The sequence below is a fragment of the Pelodiscus sinensis genome, chromosome 1 (genome assembly GCF_052426305.1).
Source record: "Pelodiscus sinensis isolate ZL-2025 chromosome 1, ASM5242630v1, whole genome shotgun sequence".
NCBI lineage: Eukaryota > Metazoa > Chordata > Testudines > Trionychidae > Pelodiscus > Pelodiscus sinensis.
In genome coordinates this window covers 3,911,399-3,931,875 of record NC_143052.1, presented here as the reverse complement: position 1 = coordinate 3,931,875, position 20,477 = coordinate 3,911,399, and the positions used below count along the sequence as shown (strand labels likewise).

Genomic DNA, 20,477 nt, shown 5'->3' with positions numbered 1-20,477 from the left:
GCACCCCAAACCTCTGCCCTAGCCCTGAGTCCCCCTGTACCCAAACTCCCTCCGAGAGCCTGCAGCCTGAACCCCAGGCTCAGCTCAGAACCCCTCCCACGCTCCAAATCCTTCAGCCTGAGAGCACAGTGCGCACCCCCTCCCTTGCACCCCAACCCTCTGCCCCCAGCCCGATAACAGTGAATGAGGGTGGGGGAGGGAGGGAGGATGGAATGAGCAGGGGTGGGGCCTCAGAGAAGGGGCGGGAAGGAGGCGGGGCAAGGTTGTTTGGGTATGAGGTAGATCCTGGATTGCACCTAAATTCAAAAGGTGATCGCCTGCTTAAAAAGGTTGGAGACCCCTGCCCTGAGACAAGCACCAGCTGGCTTCATAGCTCAAGCTAGAGCAACTTCTATGATTCTGTACTAAGTTCCAGAGGTCCCAGGTTCAGATCTGCCCAGTGGTGGTTACACTCGAACTGACATAGAGCAAGTTTCTTAGTGTATAATAGTGCATCTACACAGCTCCCTAACCTCAAAATGAGATCCGCAAATAGCTTATTTTGAAATTTGGTGCATCTACACAATGCCAAACTTCAAAATAACGTGCAATTTCGAGCCATCCTTTATCCCTCGTGCAACGAGATTTACCAGGGTTGTGAAATTGTGCGCCCGTTATTTTGAAAAATATTTAGAAATAATGGGCAGCTTGTGTAGATGCGGGCTAGCTATTTTGGGATACCGAGAGTACCCCGAAATAACGGTGCACTGTAGATGTGCCATCAGGCTTAGCTGGCGTAGTTTGCTTATTTTAGCCTAGAAACTTATTTTGATCTATCTGTTTTCACTTGCAATCACTGAAATCCTATTTTTATACTTTATAAAACACTTTTCTTTATTATCAAGCCCACTGTAAATAACTGTTACCTGGGGGCGGGGGCGGGGAGACCACAGCTGTGCATCTCTGTCTCTCATTCAGGAAGAGAATGAACTTACGAGCTTTCTCTGTGTAAAACTGTTACACGGAGTCGGGCGGATTCATCTGGGGGTTGGTCCCATTTGAGGGCTGTGCTCTGGGTGCTGGCCTTGTAGCTGAGCCGAGCTGTTCTCAGCATGTGTGTAACTTTGCAAGGGAGGCTGTTACCACAACTCTGTGCTTTGGCAGGAGGCGACCAGAGTTTCTGGCCAGCCGGACAGAGTGGTGCAGGTAGGCAAGCTCAATGGAATGATCGGCACACTGCATGACGGACATAAGGGGATCTCTGTGATTGATCCTGTCACCCTCACCCCAGAGCCTGCCTGCCCAGCTGGCAATCGCCCCTTGTGTAGTGCTGGGGAGGAGCCAGTGGTCGTGGCACATGTAGGTGCCAATGATGTAAAGAAGGGTAGGAGAGATGTCCTGGAGGCCAAATTTAGGTTGCTAAGAAAGACTGAAACCCAGGACCTCTATGGTGGCACTCTCGGAAATGCTTCCAGTTCCACGCGCAGGGCCAGGTAGGCAGGCAGAGCTTCAGAGTCTCAATACGTGGATGAGACAATGGTGTAGGGAGGAGGGGTTTAGATTTATTAGGAACTGGGGACACTTTTGGGAGAGGGGGAGCCTATGCAGGAAGGATGGGCTCCACCTAAACCAAGATGGAACCAGACTGCTGGCACTAAACATTAAAAAGTCCGTAGAGCAGTTTTTAAACTAAGAGATGGGGGAAAGCCGATTGGTGCGGAGAAGCACGTAAATCAGATGGAGACTTCTCTTAGAGGAGAATCCATTGATAGAGATTCTCTAGGAGGCTGTAGTCAGAAAGAGAGGAGGGGAGACGACAAATCATGGGCCAGAGCAGACAAACAACCGAATATAAAGGAATCCAATGCATCAGGGAAGGGCAGACAAATATACGGTGGCAATTTTTTAAAGTGCTTCTACACTAATGCTAGGAGTCTGACTAATAAGATGGGTGAACTAGAGTACCTCGTATTAAAGGAGGAGATTGACCTAATAGGCATAAGTGACATAAGTGGCACTGTATGTGAAAGATAAGGTAGAATCAAATGAAATAAAAATATTAAATGAATCAACATGTTCAATAGAATCGCTATGGATAGTAATTCCATGCTCCAATAATAAGAAATTAGCAGTAGGGATATATTACCGACCACGTGACCAGGACAGCGATACTGACATTGAAATGCCGAGGGAGATTAGAGAGGCTACCAAAATAAAGAACTCTATAATAATGGGGGATTTTAATTATCCCCATATTGACTGGGTACATGCCACCTAAGGAAGAGAAGCAGAGATAAAATTTCTCAATGGCTTAAATGATTGCTTCTTGGAGCAGCTGGTTCTGGAACCCACAAGGGGAGAGGCAATTCTCGATTTAGTCCTGAGTGGAGTGCAGGATCAGGTCCAGGAGATAACTGTTACAGGACCGCTTGGGAATAATGACCATAATATAATAACATTTAACATTCCTGTGGTGGGAAGAACACCTCAGCAGTCCAGCACCCTGGCATTTAATTTCAAAAAGGGGAATTACACAAAAATGAGGAGGTTAGTTAAACAGAAATTAAAAGGCACAGTGACTAGAGCCAAATCCCTGAAAGCTGCATGGAAACTTTTTAAAGACACCATAATAAAGGCCCAACTTAAATGTATACCCCAAATTAAAAAACATAGCAAGAGACCTAAAAAAGAGTCATTGTGGCTTAACCATCATGTAAAAGAAGCAGTGAGGGACAAAAAATGCATCTTTCAAGAAGTGGAAGTCCAATCCTAGTGAGATAAATAGAAAGGAACATAAACACTGTCAAATCAAGTGTAAACATGTAATAAGAAAAGCAAAAAAATATTTTGAGGAACAGCTAGCCAAAAACTCAAAAAGCAATAGCAAAATGTTTTTTAAGTACCTTAGAAGCAGGAAGCCTGCTAAAAAAACAGTGGGTCCCCTAGACGATCGAGATACAAAAAGGAGCAATCAAGGACAATAAAGCCATTGCGGAGAAACTAAATGATTTCTTTGCTTCTGTCTTCACGGCTGAGGATGTTAGGGAGATTCCCAAATCTGCACCGTCCTTTGTGGATGATGAATCTGAGGAACTGTCCTGGATTGAGGTGTCATTAGAGGAGGTTTTGAACAAATAGAAAAATGCAGGAGTAACAAATCACCTGCACCAGATGTCATTCATCCAAGGGTTCTAAAAGAACTCAAATGAGAAATTGCAGAACTATTATCTGTGGTTATTTAACCTATCCTTTAAATTGGCTTCTGTACCTAATGACTGGAAGATAGCTAACGTGACACCAATATTTAAAAAGGGATCTAGAGGTGTTCCTGATAATTACAGACCGATAAGTCTAACTTCAGTACTGGGCAAATTAGTCGAAACAATAGTAAAGAATAAAATTGTTAGGCACATAGAAGAACATAATTTGTTGGACAAAAGTCAACATGGTTTCTGTAAATGGAAATCATGTCTTACTAATCTATTAGAGTTCTTTGAAGGGGTTAACAAACATGCGGACAAGGGGGAGCCAGTAGATATAGTATACTTAGATTTTCAGAAAGCCTTTGACAAGGTCCCTCACCAAAGGCTCTTGTATAAATTACATTATCATGGGATAAGAAGAAAGGTCCTTTCATGGATTGAGAACTGGTTAAAAGACAGGAAACAAAGGGTAGGAATAAATGGTAAATTTTCAGAATGGAGTGTGGTAACAAGTGGTGTCCCCCAAGGATCAGTCCTGGTACCAATCCTTTTCAACTTATTCATAAATGATCTGGAGAAAGGAGTAAGCAGTGAGGTGGTAAAGTTTGCGAATGATACTAAGCTGTTTAAAATAGTCAAAACAGAAGCAGACTGTGAAGAACTTCAAAAAGATCTCACCAAACTGAGTGATTGGGCAACAAAATAGCAAATGAAATTTAGTGTGGATAAGTGTAAAGTAATGCACATTGGAAAAAATAACCCCAACTATACGTACAGTATGATGGGGACTAATTTGGCTACGACAAATCAGGAAAGAGATCTTGGAGTTATCGTAGATAGTTCTCTGAAAACTTCCACACAGTGTGCAGCGGCGGTCAAAAAGACAAATAGGATGCTAGGAATTATTAGGAAAGGGATAGAAAATAAGACACAGAATGTCTTACTGCCCCTGTATAAAACGATGGTACGCCCACATCTGGAATACTGTGTACAGATGTGGTCTCCTCACCTCAAAAAAGATATTTTGGCCTTGGAAAGGGTTCAGAAAAGGGCAACTAAAACGATTAGGGGTTTGGAATGGGTCCCCTATGAAGAGAGGCTAAAGCGACTGGGACTTTTCAGTTTAGAAAAGAGGAGACTGAGGGGGGATATGATAGAGGTCTATAAAATCATGAGTGGTGTGGAGAGGGTGAATAAAGTTATGTATTAGTTCCCATAATAGAAGAACTAGAGGATTCCAAATGAAATTAATGGGTAGGAGGTTTAAAACTAATAAAAGGAAGTTCTTCTTTACACAGCGCATAGTCAATCTGTGGAACTCCTTGCCAGAGGAGGATGTGAAGGCTAGAACTATAACAGAGTTTAAAGAAAAGCTAGATAATTTCATGGAGGTTAGGTCCATAGAAGGCTATTAACAGGGGATAGAAATGGTATCCCTAGCTTCTGTTTTGTTTGTCAGAGGCTGGAGATGGATGGCACGAGACAAATTGCTTGATCATTGTCTTTGGTCCACCCCCTCCGGGCCATCTGGTGCTGGCCACTGTCGGCAGACAGGCTACTGGCCTAGATGGACCTTTGGTCTGACCCAGTACGGCCATTCTTATCTTCTTGCATCCTGCTACAAGAAAGGGCACCAAAATACACCTTCCCCTCGCAGGCCATTTTCCCTGAGATGGGAGGGGATGGTCCCGCTCAATGCCAGCAGCAGTTTAGAGCGAGCAGAAGGGCCGAGATTCCTTGCCATAGGTTCTAGAGGTACGGACTGATCAGAGGAGAAAAGAAAAGGAAGAGGGTTTGGTTCACGAGCAAGCGAAGCTGCATGGGGAGCAAAACACCATGTGTGGCAGCCTCGTGAGTTCTGGAAGAGACCCGGGCCCCACAGAAGTTTCTCTCCTTAAACTTGCTTGACAGCTTCCTTCATTGCCTCTAACAAAACAACTTGGTCACACCCTCTGTCAACGTACAGGTTCCCTTGAATACACTGTTTGCCTCGTAGGTAAATAGTACTGTGATAACAGCTAGAGAGACAACATCGGCCCCGTGCCTTTTATGTAACCCTGCTCCCTCATGCGAAGTGTCCCGTATCCGCTTGCACTCCTGGATAAGTGCCTAGGCCCAGGGCAGAGGAGGGAGTTCCCACAGCAACAAATGCTGCTCTGGAATGGGCCTACAGAAAAGGACCAGCTGTGGGCCGATTCTGTCTCTGCACAGACCTCGATGGAGCCTTCGCCCCCTTTGGCCCCAGCCCTGCACGTGCGCACAGCCAAGAGGTGCGGGTGCACGATGGTGCCAGAGGAACAAGGGAGCAAACTGTCTCGCTAAGTCCAGTTTCAGACGCCGAACACAGTGGCTTTGCCTTGCAAACGGGGTAGGAGACGGGGTCAGGGATGTGATTTCGGGAACCCACCTACCGTGTAAGGGGAATGTAACAATGATCATTCTCAGCGGTTTACATAAGAACATAAGAGCGGCCAGACTGGGTCAGCCCAAAGGCCCAGCCAGCCCCGTGTCCTGTCTGCTGACAATGGCCAAGGCCAGGTGCCCTAGAGGGAGTGAACAGAACAGGGAACCATCAAGAGATCCCTCTCCTGTCACCCATTCCCAGCCTCTGCCAAACAGAGGCGAGGCCAGTGGTCACCAACCAGTCGATCGGGATCTACCAGTCAATCTTGAAGTCTCTGACAGAGGATCTTGACTGGTTTGGCCAGGAAGCTCTCAAGCGCTGGCACTTTACTTGCCCTCCCGCCACAGTCATGTTGCTCCTGCTCTCTGCCTTGGAGCTGCCCCCCGGGAGCCTTCTGCTTGCTGTGCAGGGTATGGGAAGGAGAAGGGGGGGGCTGATGTCAGGGTGCCCCTCCACCCCCCACTCCTGTACCCTGTGTCCACACAGAAAGAAGGGGGTAGAGGGAGCTTGGCAATACAAATCTCTGTCACTAGCACACACTGGGTGTGTCTCTGGCATTCTCACAAACACACACTGTCCTTCCCCCATCTCCGGACATATGTGGGGGGTTGTTACTTCTTCCACTGCTCGCAGCGTGGGTTAGTTTGGGGGTTGACTGGTCCGTGCATTTCATCATAGGATTCAGAAAAGAGCTAGATAGATTCATGAAGTTTAGGTTCATCAATGGCTATTAGCCTGAATGGATAGGAATGGTGCCCCTAGCCTCTGTGTGTCTGGAGCTTGGTGACAGGGGAAGTATCACGTGAGTATTAACTGTTGCGTTCCCTCCCTCTGGGGCATCTGGTATTGCCCACTGCCGGCAGACAGGACACTGGCCTGGATGGACTGTTGGTCTGACCCAGCCTGGCAGTTCTTATGTATTGTTTGCTTGCACCCAGGTTCCCAGAAAGTCTGTGTCAATGACCCATCCCCTCATTATGTCCCTACTCCTTTCACATTCATTGAGTACAATTAACATTCTTGTCTTCAAAGACTCACTTAAACATTTCCCTCTGCAAACATTGATTCACAGGATAATCTTAAAAAACAACAAATAGTCTGGTACGTACTAAATGGTGGATTCTATATTAGCTGTTAGCGCTCAGGAGAGAGATCTTGGAGTCACTGTGGAGCGTTCTCTGAAAACATCCACTCAATGTGCAGCAGCCGTCAAAAAAGCAAGCACAATGTTAAGAATACTTTTAAAAGGGATACAGAATAAGACAGAAAATATCTCATTGCCTCTGTATAACTCCATGGTACGCCCACATCTTGAATACTGCGTACAGATGTGGACACCTCCTCTCGAAAAAAAATTGTCATTGGAAAAAGTTCAGAAAAGAGCAACAAAACTTATTAGGGATTTTGGAATGGGTGCCATATGAGGAGAGATTAAAAAGACTGGGAGTTTTCAGTTTAGAAAAGAGGGGTATGTCTACACTACCCCGCTAGTTCGAACTAGCGGGGTAATGTAGGCATACCGCACTTGCAAATGAAGCCCGGGATTTGAATTTCCCGGGCTTCATTTGCATAAGCGGGGAGCCGCCATTTTTAAATCCCCGCTCGTTCGAACCCTGTGCCGCGTCGCTACACGCGGCACGAACTAGGTAGTTCGAACTAGGCTTCCTAGTTCGAACTACCGTTACTCCTCGTGGAGGAGCAGCCACCGTGGGGGAGCAGCCACCACAGCTGGGTCCCCAGACACCCTGCCCCGCCCGACCCATCGATTCAGACCCCGGTGTGACGGACCGGACCAGGTCTGGGCACCGCTGAGGGCGTCTGCTCAGGGCTAATTGCTAAAATTCAGGGCTCTCTATAGCCCCAGACTGGAGACCTTCCCAAATAGGCCACAAACCAGTCCTACAGAGCGCTTCAGCTGCCTGCTCGGCCAGCCAGAAGCCTCACGAGCAAAACCCCTCTGACACTCCAGCAATATCCGTGCCCCAAATGACCCCAGGCCTGCCCACAGGTGAGGAGTTTTAGAACCCAATCTCACCTACCCGGAACAAGTTCTGTCCGGTTCCAAGAAACCAGCCACAGATCCCTGGTCAATTTACACTCTGGACCTTACCCACAAATCACGCTGGGCCAATCCTTTAGAATCTAACATCTAAAGGTTTATTACTAAGAGAAAGAAAAGCCTGAGAGTAAGGTTGTTAAGGTATCATACATTACATGCACCGAATCTCCCAGTTCTCAATGCAGGCTTGCAGCAGAGATGTTACAGCTGCTGGCTTAGAAGTCCTCGGTGCACATCCTATGTCCGGATGGGTCCACAGTTCTTCCCGGCTCATGATTCCCTGCGAGGCTGCATCTAGATTCAGGAGAATTTCTGAAGACAAAATGGAGGCTGCCACATGGCATCTTTATCCCTCCTTCCTGGCCTCTTCTTGGCTGCAGCAGGTCACCTGGCCAGCGGCCTGTCCCTGTGTTCCCTGCTGGTAGCCCCTAGGTATCAGTCACCATGCTTGAGGTATGTCCTTGGCCTATAGAAGGCTGTTGGTCCATGGAGACTTGCTCATTAGCATGTCCATAGGCTGAGCATTCTTCGTCTACTGCTCAATCCCATACAGAGAAACCTCCAGTATTAACACAGAATACATATTCCTAACTCCACACACAGACATACAGGTGTATGAAGAGCAGATACAGAATCGGTAGAAGGCAAGCTTTCGTTTGACACCTCCCATGGCCCTTTTGTACCACTTTTGGGGCAACCCCCCCCCCCCATGGGTGCAGCAGTAATCTGACTGCTTCCCTAAAATCCAGTAACGTGACACCCGGCCAGCAGCTCAGCCCCTGCCCGAGGGGAGAGGCTGCGCCCTGCTGCCCCGGCTCTCAGAGCAGGGGGAATCTCTGAGCCCGACGGGGCTGAGTGTGGGAGCCAGGCTGGGAGCTAAAACCCTCCCCCCAGGCCTGCTGCTGCCTAGGGGTGACTTGGGGGGTCCCATCCCCAGCAGGGAACAGAAAGCGCCAATAACGTCCCGAACGGGTCCCCCCCTTTTATTTTGGGTTCACACCCACGCCCACCCCCATCTCGTCTGTCGGTAGCTCCCCGCCTTCCCGCTCCCTCCCTTCTGTGGGCCCTCAGCTATCGGAGACTCCTAGCCCTGGGGAGCTGGCAGGAGCCTCCAGACGGCCCTAGTCCAGCTGCCCCCAGGGAGCCAGGGCCAAGCCACAGTATCTGTGAGAGGAGTTTGTCAACCTGTTCCTTAACCTCCCCATGACAGAAAACCCACAGCCTCCCTTCAGCGCCTCTGCCAGGGCCCCACTAGCCACCACACCCCAGCTGTGGCGTTTCCAGCGCTAACCCCTGGGCTACGGCCACTTGGTCCCGGCCCTCAGCCCTGCAGCTTCAGGGTCCCTTCCCTGGCCACAAAGCAGGGGATACAGGGGATGAGGAGCTGGAGATGAGTCAGCAGGGCGCCCTTGTAGCCAAGAAGGCGAATGGCACGTTGGGGCGTTAGGAGGAGCATTGCCGGCAGGTCTAGAGAAGGGATTCTTCCCCTTTAGTCGGCTCTGGCGAGGCCACATCTGGAGTATTATGTCCTCTTCCGGGCCCCCGCCTACAGAAAGGACGTGGACACATTGGAGAGGGTCCAGCGGAGGGCGACCAAAATGATTCCGGGGCTGGAGCACACGACCTACGAGGAGAGGCTGAGGGAGTTTAGTCTGCAGAAGCGAAGAGTGAGGGGGGATTTGGTAGCAGCCTTCAACTCCCTGAAGGGGGGTTCCAAAGAGGCTGGCGAGAGGCTGTTCTCAGTGGAGGGTAGGGGGCAGAACAAGGAGCAATGGGCTCAAGTTGCAGAGGGGAAGGTCTAGGTTGGAGATTGGGACAAACGATTTCCCTAGGCGGGTGGGGAAGCGCTGGGCTGGGTTCCCTAGGGAGGACTGGAATCTCCATCCCTACAGGTGTTTAAGTCCCAGTTGACCAAGCCCTGGCTGGGACGACTGAGTCGGGTTGGTCCTGCCTTGGGCGGGGGCTGCACTCGATGGCTCCCGAGGGCTCCTCTAGCCCCAGGATTGCAGGGTTCGATGCCTCCCATTCGGCTGGGGAGAATACTCCGGGGAAGTGCGTCAAACACTTGACTGAACCCAGGACCCGTCACGTGTGCGGCTCCCCCAGCTCCACGGGGCCAGAGGCTGAGGCCAGGAATGCGGGGGCTTGGCATGGTACAATTGCCTCAGCTCCATGTTCGTTGGGCTCAGAACCCAGTGATCCCCTTCGGGCTTCCAAACTGCTTCAATCTCCCCCAGTTTCGCAGTCAGGCTGCTGGTCGGGCACGTCCCAGATCTTCGTTGTCCCCCCGTTATCAGGCAGGCTCTGCGTTTGCCTTTCCCTAGTCCACTGGGTCCTCCAGGAATTCTCCCCATCCCCACCCCCAGCCCCCTGCGGACTCTGGTTCAGCCGCCTCCCCTCCCTGCCGAGCTCCCTGCTGCCAGGCACCCATCCTTCCTCGGCGAGGAGACAGCGGTGCCTGTCGGTAGCACAGCCCCACGGCCACAGCCAACGGGGCCAGGCAGCGGCCACTGCTGAATGGGAGCGGCTGCAGCCCCACAGAACGTCACAGGCGGGAGCCGCCCTTTGGGGAGAGGTTCTTCTGCCCCTCGACCTCCGCACGGCCCCGCGGTGCTGGTCACTCCCAGGCCGGCCCACAGCATTTTGGCACTTGAGGCGGGGAGCTCAGATGACGCCCCCAGATGCACGTCTGCACCCGCAGCAGACACAATGTTCTGCACCCTGGGTCCTAGTGGCGCCCTATGCTAAGGCCAGTCCTGGTCGCTCCCTCGCCTGGGGATCCCCTCCCCCGGCACTGGATGGGGCTAGTTCTGTGTCCTCCAAGACAGCCAGTCCCCCAAGCGCTGAGGCCAGGCCAGAGCCAGGCCCTTCCAGTGACCGGCCCCTTGTCCCCTGCTCTGAGTGTCCGGAGCTCCCGGTCCTGCTGCCTTGGGGCCAGGCTGGCGCTGAGCCCTCGAGAGGGAAACGGCCCCGAGTCCCCTCCCCCGACCCCCAGCGTCTCCATCACAGACACACGTCGATTTTGCTCCCACCGGCTGAGACCAGCACAGGAAGCCCCCTGCCCCCCATGGTGCCCCAACAACCAGGAAGATTCCTGGCCTGGTGGCCTGGCGCCCACACAGCTACCCAGAACTGGCATCCCTTCTCCAACCACGTCCTGTCCCTGACACCGACGGCCTGGGCCAGGACCCCTGGGTTCCCTTCCCGGCGTGGCCACCAGCGGCCTCCTGTGTGGCTTCCCCAGCTCCCAGGCTGCACCGGGCCTAATGACACCCACCTGCCACAGCACCACGGGGCGAGGGTGACGCCAGGCACGACTGTGACACACTCAAACTGTTGTGCGTATGGGTGTGAGCGGGGGAGGGTTCAGAAATAAGACAGGTGGAATGATGGAATCCCAGGGGCTTCCTGATGCCACCCCGGGGCGGTGTTCAGACCCGGCCTGGCAGATGAGACCATGCGGGACAGGAAACCAGCGAACCAAAACGGGCGTGTTGGGAATCGAAGCAGAGACGTGGCCCCCCATGGAGACCGACCGGGCGGGACGGCTCGGCGGGTGAACCAGTCAGGCAACAGCTGTCAGGTGAGGGGCTGGGACTGGGGGTACGAGACGGGGGCACCCCTGGGACCCGAGAGTGAGTGTTCAGCACCGGGCGAGGATCAGCCCTTGGCACCGATCTGCTACCGCCTGGTCGGCCCCGTCAGCAGCTTGCAGGTGCCGCAGCCAATCAGCTCCCCGCCAGCGCTGTGCGGAATAAACCCTCGTGCTTGGATCTATACAGTGTCGAACTTCTGTCCCTTCAAGTATGGCTTGTTTAGAAACAGGGTCTATGTTTCCTGGCGCCTGTTCTTCTGCTGGGATTCTCCGTCCTGCAGGGTTGGAGTCCCTAGTCTCTGTTAGAAGCTGGGAATGGGCGTTGGGGGAGGGATCATGTGAGATCCCCTGTTCTGTTCACTCCCTCTGGGGTTCCTGGCCTTGGCCGCTGTGGGCAGACAGGACACTGGGCTGGATGGGCCGTTGGTCTGAGCCAGTCCGGCCGCTCTTATATTGGAGCTTTAGAGCAGTTGGTACCCGCCCTGCTTGTGGGCCTGGCCCCCAAACTATCACTCTGCCCTGTCTGAGGTTTCATCCCCGGAGACCCACTACGGCCTGGAGCCCACGACGGACCGGTCACTCTTCGGCCGGGCGGAGTCAGCCACGCCGGGGGCCACATTCGAGATCTCTTGGCAGTGCCAAAGAGAACCAGCTTGGTCCTCCTCCCCCCAGAAATCTGGGGACACGTAACACCGCCCAGGGGCAAGGCCTCCGCGCTCGCCAGCCCTGGGGGTCACACAGGGAACGGCACAGGGGCGAGTCCGGCCCCGGAGATTCCATCCCACCAGGCCCCCGCCCCCCTGCTCTCTACTGCGTCGTTGCGTGCTGCCTGGCTGGTAGGCGCACACACACTGGGTGAGTTTGTCGACCAGCCAGGCAGTTCACAACTACGCACTGATACTCATGATCATAATACAACTCACTCAGTTAGAAAACACCCGGCAGTTCTCTGTCTGGTATTTTCTCCGTTTGTTTCCCGGGCAGACAGCGCAAATCCCGGACTGTCTGGTTCAAACCAGACTCCTGGCCACCCTCGCTGGAATTGCTTATGCTTTTTAATAAATAGGGAAGTGGTTACGTGTCTCTCTCCGGGCTGTGCTGATTTCCCTCGGATCTAAAAATACATTGAACCGCAGGCCACTCCGCGAGTGCACCCCCCTCCCTCAGGGCAGGCAAAGTCCTTTCCTGCGGCCCCCGCTCGCTCCCCAGAAACCCCAGCCTGGCCCTGCCTGGCGCTCCCATGGAGCGTGCGCATTAGGGCGGGTGCTACCCTGGTGCAATGCGGGGCAAGGAGGGAGTGGGTGCGTCTCTGGGCGCACGGCTTCCATGAGCACCCCCCCCCCCGGGGAACCGCTGGGAAAGGTTTCTGGAGTGACTGGCACGTCCACGGTGGCCGAAAACGCTCGCGTGGGCCCTGCCGCTTGTCGGCCGGAAGCCCGGGTGTGGGGGGGGAGGGGCTGGTTCGGAACAAGCCTTTCCCCCCCAGCCCGTCCCTCGTTATTGGGGAGGACTCATTCCTGCCGACCTGGCCGATGGGAGCTGGCAACAGGGGCGGGATAACAGGCCTGGGGGGAGCCGGGCCCCTCCCACGAGCCTGGCATCCCAGGGCCTCAACCCCGCAGGGAACCGCACAAAGGCCAGGCGTGAGGTGACAGAGTCCGGCCGCTGCCCCTCCAGGTCCTCCAACCCTGGCCAGGGTCCCACAGAGCCAGGTGCAGTGTGTGTGTGGGGGGGGGGGGGGGCGGCGTGTGTGTGGGTGGGTGGGCAGGGGAGTGTCCACAGGAGGAGGGTGGGTGATGGGTTTCCTGCTGCGGTGTGTGTGTGGGGGGGGGGGCGGCGTGTGTGTGGGTGGGCAGGGGAGTGTCCACAGGAGGAGGGTGGGTGATGGGTTTCCTGCTGCGGTGTGTGTGTGTGGGGGGGGGGGGCGGCGTGTGTGTGGGTGGGCAGGGGAGTGTCCACAGGAGGAGGGTGGGTGATGGGTTTCCTGCTGCAGTGTGTGTGTGTGTGTGTGCGTGCGTGTTTGGGCGGGGGAGTGTCCGCAGGGGGTGTGTGTGTGTGACTGGTTTCCTGCTGCAGTGTGTGTGTGTGTGTGTGTGTGTGTGTGTGTGTGTGTGTGTGCGCGTGCGTGTTTGGGCGGGGGAGTGTCCACAGGGGGTGTGTGTGTGTGACCGGTTTCCTGCTGTCCCTCCTCGTCTTGGGCCCCTGCCAGCTCTTCACACAATGACTCAGGAGACTGAAACTCAAGAAATGAAAGTGAGCGGGGCTGGGAGGAAATAGAAAGAGAAAGACACAAAAGAGGGCGAGGAAGCAGCAGGCAGCCGAGAGCCCCTGCCTCACCCGGGGGGTAGGGACACGGTCCTACTGGTCCCTGCTCTGGGCTGTGGGGCTGAGGGTGCACAGCCTGCAAGGGGTGGGAGTGACCCCTCGGGGGGCTGGTCGGGTTGCCAGATGGTTCACGAAAAATCCCAAATGTCCCTCCCCCCATTCCAAAAAAAAGACCGGGGAAAAAATTCTGTTGATGGGGAAAAAAGGTGTGTGTGTGGGGGGGGGGGGGCAAACAAAAAGGACACCTGGCAACCTTATGTGCTGGGAAGCCCAGGGTGGGATTCTACATGTGCAAACGTGTGAGTGTGAGTGCACACGCACACATGGACATACGTGCATACAGACACACACGCATGAATGAACACAAAATGCAGGACAATGTAGCACTTTAAAAACTAACAAGATGGTTTATTAGGTGATGGGCTTTCGTGGGCCAGACCCACTTCCTCAGATCAAATAGTGGAAGAAAATAGTCACAGCCATATATACCAAAGGATACAATTAAAAAAAATGAACACCTCACAGACATAAACACACATGCACACTCACGCATAGACATGAACACACACACATGTAGACACAGAGACACGCACATGCACACAAGAACACACATGCACACTCACTCCCACCCCCCCACGGACATAGAAACACACACAAACATGAACATACACAAACACACAGACATACACACACATAGCCACACACAGATTCACACATGAATGCATACAAACAGACCCACAAGAACACACATGAACACTCAAACAGACACACACACATGGACATGCACGCACATAGACACACACACATGGACATGCACGCACACAGACACGCACATGAATGCATACAAACAGACCCACGAGAACACACATGAACACTCACACAGACACACACACATGGACATGCACGCACACAGACACGCACATGAATGCATACAAACAGACCCACGAGAACACACATGAACACTCACACAGACACACACACATGGACATTCACGCACACAGACACGCACATACAAATTGACATGGATATGGACACACACACACACACATGCACACTTACACATGGACACACCCAAATAGACACACACGCCCACGCCCAGATGTAAGTGTACTTGGCTATCTTGCTCAGGGTCAAAGTGCACCTGGCTATCTTGCTGCAGCTGATAATCCAGGCAGGGTCTAAGCTGCAGATCAGCCGGGGAGCTGAAAGTGAAGTTTCAGTTTCTCTTTCCCCGGCTCACTCTCACTTTCGGTTGCAATTCATCCCACCAGCCAAAGCAATGAGGTCACAGGCTGGCCGGCCAGCCAGCACATAAAGGGCAGCCTCCCTCTGGCAGGCACAGTCCAATCTGGCCCAGACGCGAGACGAGTCTCTCCCGGAGCCGGGCCCTTGGACACCTTGGGAGGAAAGGCAGAGCCGGGAGAGGAGCGTCCCTACCGGGCTGGGATGGGCACACGGCCGATCGCAATGAGGTAGGGGACCGGGGCGCCGGGGGAGGGGGGTGCAGCGCGAGCAGGGACTAAATTCCGACTCGGGACGTTAGGTGGCGATTAATTTGCTAATCGAGCAGTCGAGGGCATTTCCCTAGTCCTGAAGGAAGGGCAGGGACAGCGCTGGCTTCCTGCTCGCGCGGAGTCTCAGCTCGGCTGCCGCGCCGCATCCTGGAAGGGACGGAGCAGCCGGTCCCCCGGGTCTCCGCACAAGCCGCCGTCCCCGCTGTCTCCTGCGTTATTAGGGACGGGGAGCTGGCGGCGAGAGCACGCCGGTTCGGACCCACCCACCGCGAATGCTGCAGGCCAGAGCGCCGCGGGGAAAGGCAAACCTTTGGAGGCTTCGCCGTATAGAACGTGGCAGGAGCGTTACTCGGGAACCTCTCCCTCCCCGCCACGAGAACGCCTAGAAAACAAAGCCCCGGCGTCCGCCCTTCCTGGCTTTCAAAGCCTGTCCTGTCCCCAGACAGATGGGAAAACCCAGCGGCAGTCGCTGGTCTGGAACCCAAAGGCATTGTTGGGAGGCAGGCAACTCGCCCGGTCCTCTACCTGCTGCCTTAGCACAGCTGCCGCTCTCCCTTCCAGGCTCCCCCGCGCCCTGCCAGCCCAGCTGGGGCTGCCTGGAATGGATGCTCCTCTGCCCAGAGCAGTGGGGACTGCCCTTGGTTGCCAGCTGGGATGCTACTGGTGGGCAAGCGGGACTGAGCCAGCAGCTTTGCATGGAGGTTCCCTTGTCCCTAATGAAGAGCAGCAGGGGAAAGGGATGGGAGGGGGCTCGCGGGACCGGCTGCTCCGTCCCTTTCAGAACGCAGAGCGGCAGCCCCGGAGGTGGGGCGGAGAGGTTGTCCTGAGACCCAGCAGGGGACCAGAGACTAAGCCAGTGTCCTTGCACGCCGGCTGCTCTCAGTCATCTGAAGAGTGCAGAGCGGTGGGGGAGGAGGGGAGATTGAGTACTAGCTCCTGCTTCTCGGGCAGTCGACTACCCGTCCAGCTCCTTAATTCCGACAGCTTCCGAGCCTGCAATCCGGTTTGCAATCTCGGGGGCGGAGGTGTGTGTGCCCAGTCTCATGTATCGTTGCATCCTGGTGACTCTCCAGGCTGGTGACTCATTGGGTGAAAGCGAGCGCTTGGCCATCGGAGCTGACGCCTATTTGCATTGTTCTTTGGCCAGCTCCCCTGGCTGTGACTTGCCGGGTAGCACCTCCCTCTCGCTGGGTCTGTGTCCATCCGTCCGTCCCTCAGCCTCCTCGGACATGGCCTTCTTGGTGGTGGCACCGGCACTGAGCACTTCCATAGCACCTTCTGTCGGCCCCACGCTCCTACGGCCCCTCCTGTCCGCAGGGACTGAGCTCTCCCTTGGGGGATTCACTGTCCCCTCCCGCAGAGGGCTGGGGTTTGGGGGCGCAATGCGACGGAACTAGGGGAGCTTCTCCAGAACAGAGCAGGTCACTTTCTGGACATCCCCACATATATGAGGTTAGATGGTTGTGGTTGCCTCCCCGCCCCCGGATATGTCTGGGGGGGTTCATGGTACCAGGGAGTCTGGCTGGTGGAAAATAAGAATTTAGAACATTGAGAGCAGTGCCAGTGACCAGTGTGGCCATTGCAAGAGGCAGGTGATAGGACAAGCGGGGGCAGGTACAGTGCGGGGAAAGGTGGTAACTGGCCGTGGCTGAAACTTCACGGAGCTTTGAAAGGGGAGGGGGCGTAGGCCTGCAGGGCAGCAGAGGTCACAGAACACTGAGCAAAGGGCTCAGGGCAGACAATGTGGGATACTGGCGGAAGCCAATTCTCTCCACAAAACCCACAGCGGAGGCCACACTGGCTCTCCATTGACAGTAAACGGCGGCGGCGGGGGGGGGGGGGGAGAGAAAAAAAAAGTCTCTTGTAGGGTGGAAGTTTTTGTTGTCAAAATTGGGCATTTCCTCGACAGCAGTCGAATCGCAGTGAAAACGTTCCCCCTGTTTTGTTGCCAAAGGCAGGTTTGGGTGACAACATTTGGTAGTGGAGACCAGGCCTAAGGGTTTGGCTGCACAGCAGGAGCTCAGTACCCACTGCCCCCCAAGTTAGCGTGCAGCCCTGATCGAGTTTTCTTTTCCCCTCTCTCTGCAGCTCCCTGCCGCTGAAGGAGAAGCTGCAGGCCCTCCAGTGCCACTTCACCTGGGACTTTGAAATCAGGGACAAGGTGGACGCCGCTCACATCCTCCATACGGTGGCTCTCAGAGTTGCCCACACTCCCTACCCGAACCAGGCTGTGTTCCTGGCCATGAAGGCTTATCTCTGCCACCTGCAAGGGCGATATGAGGACGCTCTGCAAAGCCTTAGGGAAGCTGAAGAGTTCCTGCATAGAGATCACCCAGGTAACGTCCCCCGCCAGGCCCTGGTCATTTACGGGAACTACGCCTGGATCTACTATCACCTGGCCCATTACGACGTGGTGGAGCGTTACCTGGACCAGGTGAGCCAGATCTGCCGCTCCCTGAACAGCCGCTCGCCATACGCAGCTCTGATCCCTGAGGTCCACGCACACAAAGGCTGGTCTCTCCTGGCGGCCGGCTTCCGCCACGGCCAAGAGGCCACAGAGTGTTTCCAAAGGGCATTGGCAGAAGATGAAGCCAATGGGGAATATCTTGCTGGGTCGGTAATCGCAGCCTATGCATTGTGGACCCACTTGTCTGATCCTGTGTCTTGGAAGGAAGCCAAAGAGAAGTTGGGAGACATTATCCAGAAACAGCCACATAACTATGAAGCGAAGGTGTATTTAGCCCGGTTCATTAAGAAGGGAGATAGAGGCCAAGCTGAAGCCCTCTTAGAAGACGTGCAGAATAGCCGAGACCCTGAAGTCCTGAGATATGCAGCCAAGTTCTTTCAAGCAGAGTTCCCAGATAAAAGAATTCCTATTCTACAGAGGGCAATATCGCTGGACCCCACGTACCATCTCCTGTACTATGACCTTGGTGTCTGCTACAAACAACAACTGGCGGTGGCCAACATGGGGAGAAGAGAAGAAATCTTGGCAGCTGCTACAGAGGCCTTCAAGAAGGCTGTGCGGATAGATCCCGCCTTTGTGTTTGCAAAGCTGGCGCTAGCTGAAATGCTCGGAGAAAAGACACCTGGCTACCAAGAAGAGATTTACCTCAACCTCATGAGCGAGGTGTCCACCCTCAGCAAGAGGTGCCAGCAGGCCGTCTACCTTCACTGGGGGGACTTTCTCCTCTACACGCGGGAGTCCCTGCCCAAGGCAGCTGAGATGTACAAAGCTGGTTTCGCCATCCCAGACAAGTACCTGGAGAGACCACAGCTGAAAAGCAGGTTGCAAGAGGTTGCAGAAAAATTCCAGCAGAGCTCCCAGACCACTGAGGCGAAGGCCATTCGTGACTTCATTAACGCAAACGAACGCCCATGGGGGGAGAGGAAGTCCTCTGATTGCACCAGCAGAGCAGGAGGGTGGAGAAGTGGGGAAAATGGGGGATCCGCTCCCTTTCCAGGGCGCACCAAGACCTGCTTCTGAACCAGCCCTGGTGCCCCATCCCTGTACCAACGCCGTGCGTGTTGCACCGGATCCTGGGTCCCTGCCTCGTTCAGACCCTGGGCCCTTCCTGCTGCTGCCTCTCGTGATTCTCGTTAGTGATTTGTATTGGCAGCCCCTGACATGCCCCAGGATCCCACCCAGCCTGGCCCCAGAGAGCCTGCGGCGGAGGGACCCAGCAAATCAACAGGGCAGCACAAGGGGACATGACTGCTCAGCCCAACAGACCGTGGTCTCAGCCCACCAGTGGCTCAGCCACGGCCGAGAGGGCCGGAAGCGTTGTGGAGCTGCATGGCTGTTTCCACTCAGAGGGGACGGAGCCCCCCTCCGGGTCTCTAAGCCTCTGGCAAACCTCCCCACAAGCTCTGCTGCTTTCTCACACCCCCGCGGGACCTCGGTGGGGAGTTTCCTCTACCCGTCGCTCCCGGAGCAGGCCCCCCGGCTGGCGTCTCAGAGGTTAGCGCGGTGGAAATCAAGCAGCTCCCTTTGTTCTCCGCTGGCGTGCGAGAACCCAGCATTGCTCTCCATGGGGTGGCAGCTCAGGGTATCTGAGCATGGAGGGTCTTTTCCTAAAGGGCTGTAAGCTCCCGGGGAGGTGGGGAGAAAGGGGGTGCAGCGGTGCGGGTAAAGGCCTCTTACCTGGCAGGGTCACAAGCCCTGCTGGGGGTGCCCAGTTCCCAGAGCCCTCGAGTACAGGGAGCCCACCAGGTGCTAGGGAAGCCGCTCTCCCGGGCCCCACAGCCCTGCAGTGATGGGACCAGCAGACAGCCTGGGCCAGCAGGGTGCCCGTGAGCGGGGGCTGGGCTGGGGCTGGGGTGTGCACCCCGGGGTGGTGCTGGGGGCCTGTTTTGGTAGGAAGACTCCAGACTAGGGCCCTGCTTTCAGCCCCAATCCTGTTCCGCTGCAAACGTGGGCAGCCAGCCGGTGCCTGCCCCAGGGCTGTCCTGGGGTGGGGTCCCTCCCAGCGGCTCTGTGGGGTTACTAACCCTCGCCAGGCCAGGCCTCGGGCATCGGCATCGACAGACCAACACAAAGCAAAGCAGCTTTGCATCCTCTTTAGATCCACTGCCCCAGCCGTGGGCCCCGGGTGCTGCCCGTTCCCTCCTCCGCCCCACACAACTAGGGCACAAACCAGGCTTTTAAAAAGTCCATTGTCCTTGCTCTGTCGCTCCCCTCCTTCCTTCCCGTCGGGCCGTGGGGCTCCAACTTTTTGGCCCGTGGCCCGCCTGGCTCAATGCAGAGCCAATCGGTTGCTAATGGCAACACGCCACTAATTACGTCCTTCTGACCCAGCTATTTTGCGAGTGCGGCCGCTGGGGGGAACCGTTCATGTGAACCAGTTAGAAAGGACACGTTCATGTGATTAAACCGATTAAACGCTTTAACGCTTTCGTGCGAATTTGTCAAGCGTCATTTTAAATAAACTGAAACATTCCGTCCAACAATAACGGTTTCGATGTTGTCGTTTTGCCAGCGGTGGGGAACCTCTTCCAGGTCGGGGGCCACGGACCCCAGAAAACTCAGTTGGGGACCATGCAAGTGAGGAGCAGAAAACCTCCAGAACCCCCCAACTGGGGACACCTCGTTTCTCTGGCGCTCCAGCCCCACAGGGGGAGGGGGAGGGGCAGGAAGGACTGAGGGTCAGGGCTTCACATGGGCCCATTTACGTTTCTGGGGTTAATGGATTTTGTGGACCCCCCTTAGGCTTCGGGGTGGGGCCAAAAATGAGGGGTTCAGTGAGCTGCTAGTGTGTGGGATAGGTAGGGGGTGCAGATCTGGGTGAGTTGGGGTTCAGGAGGGAGCAATGGGGTGAGGTCTGGGTGGGAGGGATGGTGCAGGGGCAGGGGCTGGCTGAGTGAGGGAACATGGGAGGACGCGGAAGAAAGGACGGGG

General features: G+C 54.9%; 1 protein-coding gene across 1 annotated transcript; it reads left to right on the top strand.

Moving 5' to 3' along the window:
* The first annotated feature begins 14,871 nt into the window (after window positions 1-14,871).
* LOC142827930 (interferon-induced protein with tetratricopeptide repeats 5-like) lies at window positions 14,872-20,045 on the top strand. The gene is made up of 2 exons (XM_075924552.2): window positions 14,872-15,037; window positions 17,168-20,045. The coding sequence occupies exons 1-2, from the start codon at window positions 15,012-15,014 to the stop codon at window positions 18,564-18,566; spliced, it is 1,425 nt and encodes a 474-aa protein (XP_075780667.2). The 5' UTR covers window positions 14,872-15,011; the 3' UTR covers window positions 18,567-20,045.
* The last annotated feature ends 432 nt before the right edge of the window (window positions 20,046-20,477 follow it).